Source organism: Eubalaena glacialis, chromosome 19, assembly GCF_028564815.1.
Source record: "Eubalaena glacialis isolate mEubGla1 chromosome 19, mEubGla1.1.hap2.+ XY, whole genome shotgun sequence".
NCBI lineage: Eukaryota > Metazoa > Chordata > Mammalia > Artiodactyla > Balaenidae > Eubalaena > Eubalaena glacialis.
In genome coordinates, this window is record NC_083734.1 from 13,481,990 (window position 1) to 13,499,053 (window position 17,064).

A 17,064-nucleotide genomic window follows, 5' to 3' on the forward strand; every position below is an offset into this window, starting at 1 on the left:
CGCCTGGAGCCCGCCCCGGACCCCCCTCGGCGCCCGGGAGCCCCCCGGAGCCCCGGCCCGACCGCCCCGCAGCCTCGCAGTAGCTGATGGCGCCACAGCCCGGGCGGGTGCTGCGGAACCCCGGGCGCAGCTAGCGCGGGGAAGAACAGCGCCTCCCCCCACCCAGCCCGGCCCGGACTCAGGGCTCCGCTGGCCCGTCGCTCCCTCAGGTCCCGAAGGTGAGGAGGCCGGTGGGCGTGGGGGTGGGCGCCCGGGTGGCCCCGGGTGGGGAACCGCACGACCCGGGCTCCAGCTCCCCCGGGGGGGCTGGCGCGGGGCTGCGCACCGCAGCGCGGGAGACGGACAGAACCCGCGGGCTGCTGGCAGAAGTTGTCCTCCGCCGCCGAGACTCGGGCCCTTCCTGGCCCTGGCGAAGAGTCCTGAGCGGCCCGAGGTCGAGCCACCGCCACCTCCTGCCACCTCCCACCACGCGTATCTTTCCTTCTGCCTGCGTTCCCCTGTCCTCCCTAGGTACCTCTCTCTTCGCCGTCCTCCTTCGTCTCCACATCCCCCCCTGCCTTCTCTGGGAGTCATATTCGAGGCATAATCAGGGCAGAACATTAAGACTGAAGGGGGCGGGGGCTCCAGTTTCCCCATACATCCCACTCCCCGTGTCCCTGGATCTTCACCTCCACCGAGGTCGGGGCTCCTGGGATCTTCAGTAGAGAGGGGAGCCATAGCCTAGAGGTATTGGGGGATGAGGGGCCCCAGAGTGGAGAAGACCACAAGACCACCAGAGAACTGTGGCTCCGCAACTGGCCAAGTGACCCCACCTGGCAGAGAGTCCCAGACATTTGTCAAGGACTGACTTTTTGTTCCCAACGCAAGTCCCCAGGAGAGCCAAGGACTTGGGGAGGTTGGAGGGGGGGAGTAATTATTTTTTAATACGTGTACTGACTTGGCCTGGTGAGGCCCTGCCCTCAGGAAGCTTATGGCTTAGAGCCAGGTTTGCACACACACACACGGGGGGCGTGCACACACACACAACATAATATGATACAAGGCAGAATGCCTGGGGAACACAAAGGCAGGAGAGAGTCTTCCCAGCATGGTGGGCCAGGGAAGGCTTCATGGGAAAGGTAGCATCTGATCAGGGCCTTGAAGGATGGGCCAGGTTTCAGGAGGCAGAGATAGGGTGGGGGATAGTGAGGGGATGTCCACGGCTAGCAGCAAGTGGTAGAATCTGAAAGAGGAGTTCAGACTGCAAATGTGCACTGTGTTTAGATTGTGAAGGGCCTTGAATGCCACCGTGAGCACCCAGTGGAGAGATCCTAGTTGCCAGGCACTGTAGTTGTATGTGTTGGGCAAACTACTTAACCTCTCTGAGCCTCTGCTTCCTCATCTATGGAGTGGATATACTAATAGGACCTTCAATGCAGGGTTGTTGTAAAGATAAATGAGTTAGAAAGTTCCCTGGTGGTTCAGTGGTTAGGACTGGGTGCTGTCACTGCAGAGGGCCCGGATTCAATCCCTGGTCAGGGAATTAAGATCCCGCAAACCGCGCAGCCAAAAAAATAATAATAAGTAAATAAATAAATGAGTTAATATACATAAAATGCTAAGAGCAGTGCCAGCCATTTATTGTTATTTTATAGGTATTATTACCTGTGCACTGATTTTTTTTTCTTTGTTTTTTTTAACTTGGCTGCACAGCTTTTGGGATCTCAGTTCCCCGACCAGGGATCGAACCTGGGCCCCCTGCAGTGCAAGTGCAGAGTCCTAACCACTGGACTGCCAGGGAATTCCGCTGATGATTATTATAAATATTATTACCTGTGCATCCATGTCTGAGAAAGACTTCTTGAGTTCCTGCTCTCCCTCCTACCCCAGGCCTCAGAGTCAGGTAGTGAAGAGGAATAATGACTAAAAAAAAGTAAAGAATATATTAATTCATTTATTTCCATGCCTGTCTTATCTAATATACCTGCCCTGGCTATAAGAATGATAAACATAAGTTTAACTTTCTCCTTGAAACAAGAATTCATACTTAAAGAATTTTAACAAAATGTGGGTATCTGAGTGTTCAGAACAGCGCAAGGATATATGTTGACTCAATAAATATTTTCAATCCCAAAGAGAAAAGAAACACCAAGAATGAAATTGAAACTGGGACAAGAGAAGCAGTCAGGGGCTGCGGGGTGGCAGACAGTGCAAACTCCATGTAAGCAGAAAGCAAGAGGCTTCAGTGGTGCTTCATCTCCCAGCCACGGTGTCTGCCTGAGGGAGAGATGGGGGCAGCAGACACCAAGAGACATTGAGCAGACTAAGGAAGGGAGGATGGTTAGCCACTCAAGGAAAATTTGGACGACATAAGTGGTTTTCAAACTTTTGGTTAGTGGAAGCCCTTTCTCCAATGAATTTGTATGCACAAGCCCACCATATAAAAGAGGAATAAACACAGCAAAGCTTCCAGTCCTGTCTTTTGCCCTCAAACCTTTTGGCCACATCTGAGACCCCTTTGCAGAACTCTGGGACTCTACGGGGCAAAGTTTGAAAAACACTGATTGCGATGATTCTGAGGGCCCCTCTGAGCCCTGAGTACTATGATTCTGTACTTTCTGTGGTTCTTTCAACCCAAGGAGCTCTAAGAACTGGAGAGGAGAGAGAACTACAGTTTCCTCCTTGCCCGGTCTGTGGTAGATAGATAGCTGGGGAAGGAAGTGGGTACCCATAAGCTCCAGAGACAAGCAGGAGGTGAGGTCATTTTCAGAGATCAGGAGCCCAGGCCTTAGAAAGTCAGAATTGTACCAGGGTCACAGAGTTCCTGGGCCTGACACTTTGTCAATGGTTGGGGACCTGAGCACAGACGGTTTCTCCCACCAGCTTCTCCAAGAGGGAAAAATATTTATAACTTTCAAACAGATGAGAGGCATATCAAAAGTACTTGGAATTAACTCTATAAATTGTGAAGCCTGTGTTACAGGTCCTTTTCTATTCTTAATGACACTTTTTTTAAATGAACTTTTTTTATCAAACTAGAAAATTCAAAGAGAGAACTAGGAGCACAGGAGAAGGTGGGCAGCATAAACAATGCAGGCCCTGAAGTTGTCGGGACAGTGGACAGAGGTGAGGGACCCTTCTCACCAAGCACTGTAATCTGTGAGTTTGGGCATCTCGGGCTGGGTGTGGGGAGAAGATGGCACTGATAGCTCTAACCCTTCATCTGCTGCCACTGGCCTGGACCAAGTCCTCAGGCAGGAGCATTTTCTGAAGTCTGGAGCTTCCAGCACTGCATTTCTATGCAAAAACCTGACATTTTCCTGGCTCAGGCCTTCTGAAGTGCCTATGATTCCCCAGCTACACAGAGAGATCTGTGTTGTCCCTGGTTCCCCCTTCCCCACTCCATTCCCCGCCCTCCCCCAAACAAACTAAACAATACTGTCTAAGAAAGAATATTTGCCAAGATCGTTTGTGACCCAAATTTCTGCCCTGAGAAGAACAGCCTGCCTAGTTGGAAGCAAATACTCAAGTCCTTCTGGGAAGGCACAGAAACAGCTGGTTGGTTCAGCCTCTCACTGTGGCCAGGGTCCAGTCTCCAGGGCTGTGTGGAAAGGGCTTTTACTCTTCAGAAACATTTGCTTTTCAGCAGCTAGGAACAGACATTTTCTCTCTTCATCCTAAGCATAGGCCCACACGCCTTCATCCCTCAGGTGCACGCACAGCAGACACATAGACACAAGAGAAGCAAGAACCCTCCCCCAACACACATACACACATGCACACATACATGCACTCCTTGAGGCATGCACACAGGCTCAAGTATATGCACAAGTGCAGAGGCACACACATCCCAACATAGATATACAAGAGCACAGACATAGCTCACCTGTTTCTCCCGAGTTATGCACCAGTATACTGATTGCCTGCTTGAAATCTATTTCTCCTTGTTTGAGGTCTCCTGAGCATGTCAAATCTAACATGTCTTGGGCTGGGACTTAACTTCTCTGTAAATCTGCTTCTCCATCAGTCTGCCCCAGCTTGACAGATTCACTCACTCAGGCATTCTACTCATATGTACTGAGTAGCTCCTATTTGCCAGATTCTATGCTAGGTACTAGGGAACAGGAGGAAACAAAACAGAGTCCTTCACCTTGGGTTGCCAACAGTCTGGCAGGGGAAACAGATAAGCAAAAATGTAATAAATTCTTGTGGTGATAAGTTCATGGGAAAAAAACAATGCAGATTAAGGGAATGGAGAGTGACAGAGTGTTCCATTTTTTGGTTTCTTGTTTGTTTGTTTGTTTGTTTTGGCCATGCCATGCGGCTTGAGGGATCGTAGTTCCCCCATCAGGGAACAAACCTGGGCCCCCAGCAGTAGAGGCACAATGTCCTAACCACTGGACTGCCAAGGAATTCCCAAGTGTTCTATTTTAAATCAGGCAATCAGAGAAGGGCCCTGGGTCAGAGTCCTGAATGCAAGGAGGGAATGGACCCTGAGGGTATCCTGAAGAAGGACATTCCTGGCAGAGGGAAAGTCCCTGAGGCTACAGTATGCTTGGCAAGTTGAATAAAAAGCAGGGAGGCCAGGGCTTCCCTGGTGGCGAAGTGGTTAGGAATCTGCCTGCCAATGCAGGGGACATGGGTTTGATCCCTGGTCCGGGAAGATCCCACATGCCGCGGAGCAAGCCCGTGCGCCACAACTATTGAGGCCCGCACACCTAGAGCCCGTGCCCCGCAGCAAAGAGAAGCCACCACAATGAGAAGCCCGCGCACCGCAATGAAGAGTAGCCGCCGCTCGCGCAACTAGAGAAAGCCCACGAGCAGCAACAAAGACCCAACACAGCCAAACATAAATTTAAGAAAAAAGAAAAGGAATCAAAGATGACTCCTAAGTTTTTGGCCTGAGCAACCAAGTGCCCTTTATCAAGATAGCGAACACTGGGCCAGAGCAGGCTTGTAGGAGGGATCATAAGAGTTCAGTATTGAACCTTGTAAGTTTGAGGGACCTATTAGACATCCAAGTGGAGGTATTAGGAGATTTAGTTTAGGGGTCAGCATATAAATAGCATTTACAGCCATTGGATTCGATGAGATCATGGAAGGAGTGATTATAGAAGAGATCCAATGTGAAAGAGGTCCAGCATGAAAGATGAAGAAATGGGGAAAGATCCAGCAAAAGTGCCTTCATACTTGAGTTTCCCAAACTGGAAAACTGGGAGATATCCTGGACATCCCCTTCCCCATCATCATGATCTAATCCAACCCATCCCCTCATCCTGCCAATTCTACCCCCAAAATACACCTGGAACTTGTCTCCAACTCCACCTCCATCATCCGGTCCAGGCCTTTGTCATCTCTCACCTTGATAACTGCTACATTTTCCCAGCTGACCTCCCCACATCCACTCTGCCCCCTCTAATCTGCCCTCCCCACAACAGCCAGTGATCTTTTAAAAATGCAAATCCTATCACGTCCATCTCCTGCTTAAAATCCTTTAATAACTTCCCAATTCATTTAGCATTAGTCCAAAATTCTTAACACAGCTTTAAGTCCCTGTGTGATCTTTCACTTGCTAACCTCACTTCCTGCAACTCTCTGCTAATACCTTACACTTCAACTTCACCAGCAGTGGCAATGTCTCCGTTCCTCAAAAAGACCACATAAAGCATTTAGCGCAAAGCCTGGCACATGGTAGGCACTCAGTAAATGTAAGCTATCATTATTCTACCTCTGGGCCTTCACAGATGCTGTTCCCTGTGTGGAATGCTCTTCCCTTTAGTCTTCTGACTAACTCCTACCCCTCCTTCAAGTCTGTATTAGTTTTCTATTGCTGCATAAATTTATTATCTCACAGTTTCCAAGGATCAGAAGTCTGGCACCTTTTACTTGGGTCCTCCACTCAGGGTCTCCTAAGGCTGAAATCAAGGTAGGGCTGCATCCTCCTCTGAAGGCTCAACTAGGGAAAGATCCGTTTCCAAGATACCTTAGGTTGTTGGCAGTATTTACTTCCTTGCAGCTGTAGGACTGGAGTCCCCATTTTCTGGCTCGCTGTCAATCAGGGACCATTCTCAGCTACTAGAGGCCTCGCTCAGGTTCTTGCCTATGGCTTCCTGCACAGGCTGTCTCACAGCATGGCAGTTTACCCCTTCTAGGCCAGAAGCCAAATTTCTCTCAGGCTTCAGATCTCTTCCTATAGCAAGGGCCCTTTGAACCTGGCCCACCCAGAATAATCTCCCTTTTTTTTTAAACTCAAAGTCAACTGATTGGAGACCTTAATTACATCTATAAAATCCTTCACCTTTGTCATATAACCTAATCAGGAGTGAAATCTATCATATTGTGTATATATCAGGGGCTGGGAATCTTGGGGACCACCTTGGGATTCTGCCTGCCACAAGGTCTCAGCCTAAAATCATTTCTTTTTTTTTTTTTTTTTAATATTTATTTGGTTGCACCAGGTCTTCGTTGCAGCACGTGGGCTCCTTAGTTGCGGCTCATGGGCTCCTTATTTGCGGCACACGGGCTCCTTAGCTGTGGCATGTGAACTCTTAGTTGTGGCATGAATGTGGGATCTAGTTCCCTAACCAGGGATCGAACCCAGGCCCCCTGCGTTGGGAGCGTGGATTCTTATCTACTGCGCCACCAGGGAAGTCCCTCAGCCTAAAATCATTTCCACAAAGATACCTTCCCTGACCCCAAATCTAAACTAGGTCCCACTTTATATTCTTTCAACGTTACCCTGTAGGTTTCTTTCACAGCACTTATAGATTGTAAACTTATTTGTATTATTTGTTTGTTTGATGTACCTGTTTATTTGTTTGATTCTCTTCTCTTGGCCCTGTGAGCTCCATGAGAGCAGAAAGCAGGAATACTGTTTTGTTCATCACTATGTCCCTGTACCCAGCACAGTGGTTGGTAATAGTAGATCATTGAATGAATGAATGATGAACAAATGAGCAAATCAGGGCAGGGATTAACCTACTCACACATTAAACAGGGAGGAGAAGGGATGCGGCATTGATCGAGCCAGGTTCTGTGCTAAATGCTCTACAATTTCTAATTTCATTTAACCCTCACAACTATCCTAGGACTGTTACTATTAGTAGCCTCATTTTACAGAGAGGGGAAGCAAGGTTCAGAGAGGTTAACTTTCTTGCCCAAAGTCACACGGCAGGGAACCGAAAAACCTAGGATTCAAACCCAGGACTGTTTTCAGTGTAAATACTGGGAAACTTCTTTGGATTCAAAAGACTTGGTTGGAGAATTGGATCTGCTGCCACTTACTGACCATGTGAACTGGCACAAGTCACTTCAGCTCTGAGTCTGTTTCTTTGTTTGTGAAATGGAGGTGGTGATACCTACTGAAGAGTGGTTGGCAGAAGTAAGATAATGTGCATAAAGTTCCCTAAACATAGCAGATGGTCAGTAAATGTAACGAGTGATTCCCACAGGCCAAAGGGCCACCCCCTGCTGAAGTGAAAGCCCATTTGGTTGGATTAGGGAGGCCATGCAGGTACAAGGGAAGGGGGGCCCCAAGAGAGGAACCTATGAATGTGAGGCTCTCAGGTGCACCTGCTGGATGTGACCCTACAAATGAAAATCTTGCTTTGCAGAGGCTTACCAGAAAGCCTGTTTCAAGGCGACCATTGCTGAATGGAACAATCCATCAACTGGTTTTCCTATCCTCTGGCCAGGGAATTCCTAGGGCAGGTGGAGGAAGGGCCGTTACAAGCTTTGGGAGTCCCTGGCAGAGAAGGCATGAGCTCTGAGTCCTGGACTCCAGAGGTCTCGGCTTCCGCTGCCCTCTGCCACCTGTTTTTGCCCCCTGCCTATGCTTTTCCAAGACACTGATCATCACAGAAGAGACTCACTGGGAAAGGGGCAGGGTCAGAAGAGAGAGCGCTGAAAAGCCAGGCCATCATAAGGATTCAGGGATGCAAGCCTCCCTCTCCCATCACAGAAGAGACTCACTGGGAAAGGGGCAGGGTCAGAAGAGAGAGCGCTGAAAAGCCAGGCCACCATTAGGATTCAGGGATGCAAGCCTCCCTCTCCCATCACAGTGTCATAAGCTTCTACCGTGGATCTACTGCTTAGGTCTCCATATGACCCTCCCCTATTGCTCTTGGAAAAAGGGACTCCACCACCTGCCTTCAGCCCACAGGATCAGTATTAATAAAACATTCATCAGATCTTCCTCTTCTGTGACATGGAAGAGCCCAGAGACCTGGGCTGAGGTTAAGTCAGAGAAATGGGATTGAATTGGCGGAGGGTTGTGCTCTAACCATCACACTGCCCTGCCTATTGATGGTCACCCTTGAGCTGGGATGCTTGAGGGATGGCAGAGCTAGAGAGGCTTCAGCATTCATCCTCTCCACAATTCCCTAATTTTACCCAGGAGAAAACCGAGAGCCTAGAGAGGGAGAGGGCTTGCCCAAAGTCACACAGCTTGTGAAGAAGCAGACTAGAACCCAAATGTCTGTCTCTCTTTACTGACTTTGCTGCCCCATTTGTTTTCCTCTCTGAGATATAGAAGAGGCTAAAGTTACATGGGGGCAAGGGAGTAAAGCCATTTCCCTCTGAGCCTCTGGTTCTTCGTCTGTTAAATGGGAATAATTATACTTCCTGCCAACACACCGCTTGTTTATGAAGCTTCAGTGAGTAAATACAGGGGAAATGACTTCAGTGGCAGAATCATCTCCCTGGTACAACAGGACCCCAGACTGAAAGAGACCATTGAAAGGACGTGAAGGTTGGCAGGGTGGATGGGCCCAGAAGATGTGGGTTCACCTTGTCATCCTCCCCAGGTGGGGCCCAGGCCTGGGTTGCCATGGATACCGTGTCCCTGGAGCATCAGATCCAGAGCGTGCAACGCCACATCAGCTTCCTGAAAAAAGAACAGATGGCCCTGCTGCGAGACCTGCACCTGGAAATCCTGAGGCTGCAGAAACGCTGCTCAGGTGAGGCCTGGAGGGATGGCGGGGGGCGACTGTCATCATCATAAGCACTGTCCCTGATGGGGTGTCCACCAAGAGCCTCTCTAAGCCTCTTAACAATCCTGCCAGGCAGGTGTTCGATCACCCCTTTTTCTTGGTGAGGAAACTGAGTCTTAGGGAAGTGAGATACAAAATGTTCATCAAGCACCTCCCAGCCCTAAGAAGCCCTCAGTCTAGTTGGTAAGACACACACACACCAACAGGTAATCTAAAGATACACAAAAAATGAAGAGGGCTGACAGGAGTTCATGGGCAGGATCATGTCCAGCTTGAGGCGTGGGTGATGGAGGAGGAGACCAGGCATCCCACGCTCCCCAGAGGAGGGAGCACTTCCTCTCCCTGAGAGCTGAGTAAGATTTAGACATGCTGAGATATTACGGGGCAACGAGGGTGGAGAAAGCTTTCCAAATGAAAGGAACAGCATGGCAACATGCAGAAGGTAGGAAACCAAAAGCTCATGAAAAGCTCTATTTGACTGGATAATGCTGTGCTTAAAGCTGCTGGGAAATACGGTTGCAGCCAGATCATGGAAGACTTTGACCAATATCAGGACAGCTAAGAAGTCCTCCTGGGTAGTAGGGAGCCACTGAAGATTTTTGAGCAGCATCATGCTACATTAAGAAACTCAATCTGGGGGACTTCCCTGGTGGCGCAGTGGTTAAGAATCCGCCTGCCAAGGACTTCCCTGGTGGCGCAGTGGTTAAAAATCCGCCTGCCAATGCAGGGGACACGGGTTCGAGCCCTGGTCCGGGAAGACCCCACATGTCGCGGACCAACTAAGCCCATGCGCCACAACTACTGAGCCTGTGTTCTAGGGCCCGCGAGCCACAACTACTGGAGCCCGCGCGCCTAGAGCCCGTGCTCTGCAACAAGAGAAGCCACCGCCATGAGAAGCCCATGCACCGCAACTAGAGAAAGCCTGCGCACAGCAACGAGGACCCAATGCAGCCATAAATAAGTACATAAATTTTTTTTAAAAAAGAGATAAGGGCCTTCCCTGGTGGCGCAGTGGTTAAGAATCTGCCTGCCAATGCAGGGGACACGGGTTCGAGCCCTGGTCTGGGAAGATCCCACATGCCGCGGAGCAACGAGGCCCGTAAGCCACAATTTACTGAGCCTGCGCGTCTGGAGCCTGTGCTCCGCAACAGGAGAGGCCGCGACAGTGAGAGGCCCGCGCACCGCGAGGAAGAGTGGCCCCCGCTCGCCGCAACTGGAGAAAGCCCTCGCACAGAAACGAAGACCCAACACAGCCAAAAAATAAATTAATTAATTAATTAAAAAAAAAAAAAAACAGATTAAAGAGGGACCCAGAGGGTGGGAAAAGGATAAGAGTGGGGAGGGGCTGGTGTAGGAACCAGGAGGGCAAGGCTTTGGGAAGAACCTGCGTGACAACTCAAAATGAAGGGGCTTGAGAGATGGGTAAATGTGCTGTGGTCGCGGAGGTAGCTTGGATTATAACAAGAGCCGACTCGGCCCGAGATTGAGCCCTTTATTTCTTTTGTCTCATTTAATCTTATCAACAGCCCCTTGTGAGGTGGTGCAACTTTGTTCCCATTTCATAGATGGGGAGACTAAGGCTCAGAGAGGTGCTGTCACTGGCCTGAGGTCACACAGTGTGTCTGACCTCACAGCACACTCATCTAAACCATGGGGACCCTGGCCGGAAGATGGGCAGGGAGAGTTGATGGATGGGGGAGTGGAGCCCATCTGGGGTTCTGTCCCCCCACCCCCTACTCTAGTGGTTAAGGGCTAAGGAGAAACAAGCCCACAGGCAGTTAGTGACAGAGCCAGAGTCCCTTGGCCTACATCCCCAAACCTAGTCCTGGGCCCCTTTGGTTACATCACAGGGCCTTGGAGGAGGGGCCAAGTTGGCCCCAGGAAGCCCTGGTGGGGTGGAGGCATCAGAGTTCTCCCAGGGACCCCAGGGAGGAGGTTCAGCCTCCAGTCACAGCAAAAGGCCCAGGCACTCCAGGCTGTCTGTCTCCTGGCAACTGTTGGCCTCCCCAGAGAAGGCACCTCCAGAAAAGCCTCTAGTCCCTAGAAGAGCCTGGTGAGGGCAGCAAGGAGGGGCAGACAGAGGGCCCACAGGGTGAGTCTCTCTCTGTTGGTGCTGCTGGGCAGTGGACCCAGAGATCTGCTACCTTCCCCCACCCCCACGTTCACACCTTCTCCCTTTGGGCACCAGGCTGCATCCCTGCAGGTACACCCAGGTGCTCCTGAGGAGGTGCCCTCCATCATAGGCAGCTGTGGCTCCTGGGCTCCCTCCTGCCCCCCTCCCAGCCCTTAAGCCCTGATGGAGTTGGGGGGAGTGGGGAGTGGGCTGGAAAAATGATCAAACCCAGCTGGCTGAGGGATGGGGCATTCTGGGATCTAAGGGTTGCGGACTGGGAAGACAGGCAGGCAGAGGAGGAAACTGCTCCTGCACCAGTGCCCTTGGTGGGCCCCTTGGTTGCCCCGCCCCACCAGCGCAGCGCCAAGCCGAGCGCCATGCAGGCTTTGCTCCACCAGGTGGCGCTGTCCTCCTTGAAGCTCTTCTCCCCGCCCTGCGGAAAGTGGCGGAACCAGAGCTTAGAACCGGCAGGGCTGATGTTCAGAAAAGAGCACAGGCACAGCAGTACTGGCTGTGACAACAGTGAAACGCACGTGTCCTATTGGTAAATAGCCACCGCCCTGAATCCCCCTTTAGTGTCCCCAAGCAGCCCAGAACACTCCAGCTTTCCCAGACCCACCAACTAAACAGTAAAGAGAATGTGCCCTGGGCAGCAGGGGTCCTCCAGGCTGGCTCTGATTGGTTGGCATGTTAAATATTTGTACATCACCTCTGGGAAGGGGCAAATACTCTCCCCCCCCAGCCCCAAAAGCAAGCCTCAGTCTCACGAGGGTTGAACTAACCCCCAAATCCAGGCCACAAAGCTTACACTGGAAAGATCTCTGGGCTTAGAATCAGCTAGATGGGGCTCAGGCTATGCCTCTGGCACCTCTCTTTCATCTCTTTCCCTCTCTGGGCTGCAGTAAAATAAGTATGGAGGGGGGGTAGTTTAGATGGTTTCTGAGAATATTTATTGACACTTTTACTGGGCTGTGATTCCTGATCTCACACACATACTCTTTCTCTCTATCTCTAACATACACACGACTGCCTTTTCTTATCTCTGCCCCCAGAACTGACCCATGACCTGGAAATGAAAGAGGCCCAATCTCACCAGCAAGGTAAGAGGACAAGTGGTCACCTTTCCCCCACCACTTAGGACCCAAGCCTTCTCCACCCCTGGTCCAGACTTGGGGACAGCCACTCCTCAGCTTATTGAGTGAGTGCAGGACGTCAGCCTCATTTGCCCACTCAGCTGGGTGACCTTGTGCAATGAACAACCTGCACCACCATACATAGTGCCCCGTATCCCTGTCTCTGTCCAAAGTGGGAAAATGAAAGCAGGAAGGAGATGGTGTCCAGGAAGTCCACATGGCTGATTTCATTCCTTTGTGACCCACCTCCCTAATCCTTCTCATCCTTGTACAAGTGATTCTCACAGTCCGTGTCCACACCCTCCAAGATGCTGAGTGTCAAGATTCAACACGATGGCAATATGGGGTCTTTGACTTCAAGGAACATAGTCTAGAGGAGGAGAAAAGAGACACATGCACATTAGCAAATTCTTCATTTTACAAAAGCATGACTTCTTGCCGTTGTAGAAATTCCACTAAAGTATTTGTTTATAGATTATTACTTCACCCATAAAATGGGGAGTGGTGTGGGGAGATGGTGTTCAATGAGTATAGAGTTTCAGTTTTGCAAGATGAAAAAATTCTAGAGATCTGTTGCACAACGATGGGGGTATATTAACACTACTGTACACTTAAAAAATGGTTAAGATGGCAAAATTCGTTCCTTGTTTTTTTGCCACAATTAATTTTTTTACATGGGAGGGGTTGCATTGTTGAGATCTTAATCTCCAGATTATATGATCTCTGAGAACTAGGACTGGGTGTTACCCATTGTCTCTCAGTGCAAGCACATTACCTGACATGGAGAGGGACTTGGTAAATGCTTGATTTAAAATGAATCACAAAAGTAGTATTTCTTGGCCAGGAGGGTTTTAGGAATGGGCTCCCTGCCATATTGATGTGCTGCTTATAGATCAACAGCTACAGGACCAAGAGTTAGGCACGGGGAAGGCTGGAAGTTTAAGGTTAAGGTAAAATGCTAGGAGCCCTACAAACTGCTTTGCATATCATGCATAAACATCTAAACACTTATGGCCCTGAACTAATTCTGCCAACTGCTTTAAGTGGCAGTCATGGGTGGCCTCTTTGTGCCTACATGCTTGGAGGAAGGGGGCACATATCCCAGACACCAGGCAAGAACAGTTCTGTGACAATAGTAGCTTTTACTCCACCTACTGTCCTTCCTCTGAAAGGGCTTTTGGGGTCATCTGGGCTCCAGGCACTGCCCCAGTGTCCTGGTTTTTATTTTCTCTCTCAGTGGGCTTGAGAGCTCTCTTTCCTTGTCCTCCTTTTATATGAAAATCACTTGGTGGTTTTCATATCCCCTCCAGAGTCACCTTTTACCTACCCTTTGTCACCATTCTCACTCACCATGTGCCAGTCCTGGGATACAGACCCTGCTGAAATGGAGTTTATGATCCAGGAGGTAGGGGTCCTCAACCCTGGGGGTACATCAGAATCACCAGGGAAGATTCAAGAAGTATCCTTTCCCAGTACTTGATACTTTGATAGGGCCCAGGAAACTATTTTTTAAAGCTCTCTGGATGGTTCCAGTGTACATCCAGGTTTGAAACCCAATGCAGTGGGCAAAGGCAAACAATAAACAAGTTAAAAAAAAAAAAACCACAAAATGTAATAAATGCTCTTTATGAAGGAAACAAGCTTCGCGGCAGACTGACTCCCCTTTTCTGCTCACACTCCCAGTTCTTTCAGTCCCTTGTTCTTGTATGTGTCTCCTGCTACGGGGCTTTTGCACAAGTCCTACCCTCTGTCCGAAGCACCCTTCTCTCCCCTGTTCACTACTTAATTACTATTCACCTGTTAGATCCTAGCCCAAGTTGCTCTTCGGCTGAGAAGCCTTCCCTGATTTAGGTCACAGTCTCCTGTTACAGTCGTGGTATTGGCACGTGTCACAGATGCAACCTCACATTCTTTCGTGGTTATGTACCATACCTCTCCCACTATGCTTGCTGTGAGCTTCGTGAGGAATGTTTTACTATCCACCACACCCACAATGCCTAATACAACGCACAGAGTCAGGGCTCAACAAACAGTCATGGAGTGAATAAATGGTCAGGGAAGGGTTTGCACTTAAACTTAAGGGTCGCACTGAAGAATCAGAGTGGCCAAGCAGAAGGCAAGATAGGTGCAAGGGCCCCGAGGAGGAAAAAGGCAGGCCAGCGTCGCAGGCGCGTGGGGAGTGAGGGCGAGCGCCGCAGGACGTGCAGTCGGGAGGGTGCCGGGCTTCGCTCCGAGGATCGGTGAGCTGTGCAGGTCCAGCCAGGCGGGGACCCTCACTCTCCCCTCCCTCTCCCCTGCCCAGAGTTGGCGTCCCGGGAGCTGGAGAGCAAGTGCCGCGAGCTGGAGTCACAGCTGGCGGCGCGGGCGGCGGCCAACGCGGAGCTGCGGCGGGAGGTGGCGCAGCGCGAGGCGCTGGTGTCGGCGCTGCGCTGCAGCCTGCGCGCCGAGGAGCGCCGCTTCCTGGAGGAGCTGCGTCGCCGCAGCCACCGAGCCACCGTGCTGGGCACTGAGCTGCAGAAGCACACCGAGGCGGCCGCCTACCTCTCCTGCCAGCTGCACGCGGCGCGCCAGAAACTGCAGACTCCGCGCCCGGGCCCCGGCGCCGCCGCCTCCGCCGCCGCCGCCGAGCCCCGGATCCGCCGGCGCGCACAGCGGGCCCGCCGCCCGCCCGCAGCCGAGGCCGCCGCCAAGGGCCCGGGTTGGGACTGGGCCGCCTGGGAGCGCTCGGCCGGCGCCCCGGACGACGCCGATGCCATGCCAGACCCCGCGCTCTTCCTCTACGCCCGGAGGCCCCTGCGGCCCGGTGGCCGCAGCCCGCGCCAGCCGCCTCCCCAGGAGCCCCCTGACCAAGCCGCCCCGCCGGCCGCGCACAGCCCGCCCAGTGCGCCGGCGGACCCGGAGTAAGCGCGGGGCCGGCGGGGCGGGGTGGGGCGGGGCGGGGAGCGGGGGAAGGCGGGCCCGGGGCCCGACTAGGGACGCAGCTCGGGCCGCGCGGGCGGGTCCCAGTGGCTGAGGCAGCCGATCCCTCCCCCAGGGAGCGGGCGGAGACGGCCCCTGCTCCCCTGCCCCTCCCAGCCGCCCCCGCCTTTTGTATTTCCCTACAACGCCGAAGCTTTGAGCTCTCCCCTCCCGCCGGGGACCTCCTCCGCGGCGCCCGGCGAATGCATCCTTTTTCTAGGAGAGGACTCACAGTACCGATCTTTATCTGGTCCCCACCCTGCCACTGGGAGGGGAAGGGGCGGGGGCCACGCCCTGCCCCGGGAAAGCTGACAATCATTTGGCGGGAGGGGGAAGCCTGGGCGGCCTACGGAAAGGAACCAGAGTGGCCCTTAGCATCCTTAGGCCTTCCAGCTCCCCGCTGCGGCCTCCTCCAGCCCCCCACGGCTGCCCTTCCCGCCGAGCCTTCCTCCAAGGGGAGGTTCGGGCTGGGGTCTGGAGGCTGGACCTTTACCTTGGAAGCCGCTTCTCCTACCCCCTACCCTGCTGATAGGTCCTTACAGGTGAGCACGGAACACTTTAGAAGTCGCCTCCTCCAGAGCCTCTGGTGGGGAAAGTGTGGACTTATTGAAGTTTGAACTTCTGGAAATTAGTACCCATAGACCCTTAGAGAAGATTACAGAATGGGTTTGGTGGCAGATCCTGGTCTAGAGCTGTCTCCAGCTCAGTTCTTCCCCAGGATGCTGACCTAGGTATTTAGACTCTGGGGACATGCCAGAGTCGGGCTGCCCCATCAGGCTTATGGAAGGGTTAGAAAGTGCTTTCAGGAGGTAGCTGGGAACCTGAAGGCTGCCCTGGGAGTTTTCCTAGTCCTGTTTATTGGTGCTAATTTTGCCCAGCTTCCTAATTAGCTGGCTGCACCCAGAGGCAGGAAGAAGGGCCCGGCTTCTTGGAAGTGGCAGTTGTTGATGGAGGTTTGGGTTTGCTGGGGGTAGGGGTGGGAGGGAATGGACAGGTTAGGCCCCAGCCTGGCCCTCTCCAGGGATGCCCCCAATCCTATCAGACCTGACGGTGGTGGGGGTGCTCAGTGCTCTCTCTCTAGGTTGAGGAGTGGCAAAAGGAAAAATTACTGCCCACCTCCTAACGCGTTTCTCCCCATCTCCCCGTCGCGACCAAAGGCAGGAAGTGAAGCTCCAGTCCAGTTCATTGCCCCCACGCAGTCCAGCCTAGAAAGAAAGACAAATCCCTAGAACCCTGTCCTCTCATGCCATCCCTCCTCTGTTGGTCCCGCATCAAGTCCTAAGTGCCTGTGAGGTCTTCCAGGGGCTGCCAAGGGAGGACATGGGGCAGGGAGAGTCCTTTATCTCACTCACAAGCACCCCATCCTGGTAGGTCCTGACCCTGGCTGGGGCTGAGCCTTCTGTTTGTCACCCAGGGGTCTGGGAGGTCTCTAGGGTGATGAACCCTTTTTCTGTCATGGCCCCATGAAGAAGAGGGGGAAAGAACCCCATTTATACCTTCTTTCACTGTATATGTTAGAGGGAGCAGGACACCAGTGAGCTCACAAACATGCAGCCCCCTCCCAGCTCAGGGTGCTGAGACCACTGAGCAATAACCAGGCCTGGTCTAGGTGTCCGCCACTGGGACACCCTTGGAACGGACAGTGCTGTCCAGTCTAATGGGCCACAGTAGTGGCCTAGGGTCCTTGCTCTGCCTGCTCCCACCTCTCCCCTCCCCAGTCTCTGTGGTTGTGCCTCTACCCTCTGTCTCCCCTCAAGTGTGGGTGACTCACCGTACCCCTCGACCCGTTGCCTTCCCTTTCAGAACAGCTCTGAGTGAGGAGGCCTCTCTCTGCTCTTGGCTGCTCTCATGTGACGGGGCCCAGAGGATCCTGGGCAGCAGGGAAAGGGGG

The 17,064-nt window shown here is 52.3% G+C and overlaps 1 protein-coding gene and 1 non-coding gene across 2 annotated transcripts; one reads left to right on the forward strand and one right to left on the reverse strand.

The window, feature by feature from the left end:
* Window positions 1-1,707: 1,707 nt before the first annotated feature.
* On the reverse strand, window positions 1,708-1,780 carry TRNAA-UGC (transfer RNA alanine (anticodon UGC)). Its single transcript has one exon. It is a non-coding gene; the product is annotated as a tRNA-Ala (tRNA).
* A 7,011-nt stretch (window positions 1,781-8,791) lies between these two features.
* CCDC92B (coiled-coil domain containing 92B) lies at window positions 8,792-15,119 on the forward strand. Its single transcript, XM_061176095.1, has 3 exons — window positions 8,792-8,936; window positions 12,135-12,182; window positions 14,518-15,119. The coding sequence occupies exons 1-3, from the start codon at window positions 8,807-8,809 to the stop codon at window positions 15,117-15,119; spliced, it is 780 nt and encodes a 259-aa protein (XP_061032078.1). The 5' UTR covers window positions 8,792-8,806.
* Window positions 15,120-17,064: the final 1,945 nt, after the last annotated feature.

Excerpts from the sequence above, each read along its gene's own strand:
- CCDC92B (XM_061176095.1), top strand. The coding sequence starts at position 8,807 with ATGGATACCGTGTCCCTGGAGCATCAGATCCAGAGCGTGCAACGCCAC. Across the intron at positions 8,937-12,134 it reads GCTGCAGAAACGCTGCTCAG|AACTGACCCATGACCTGGAA; the intron begins GTGAGGCCTGGA and ends CTCTGCCCCCAG. Across the intron at positions 12,183-14,517 it reads GGCCCAATCTCACCAGCAAG|AGTTGGCGTCCCGGGAGCTG; the intron begins GTAAGAGGACAA and ends TCCCCTGCCCAG.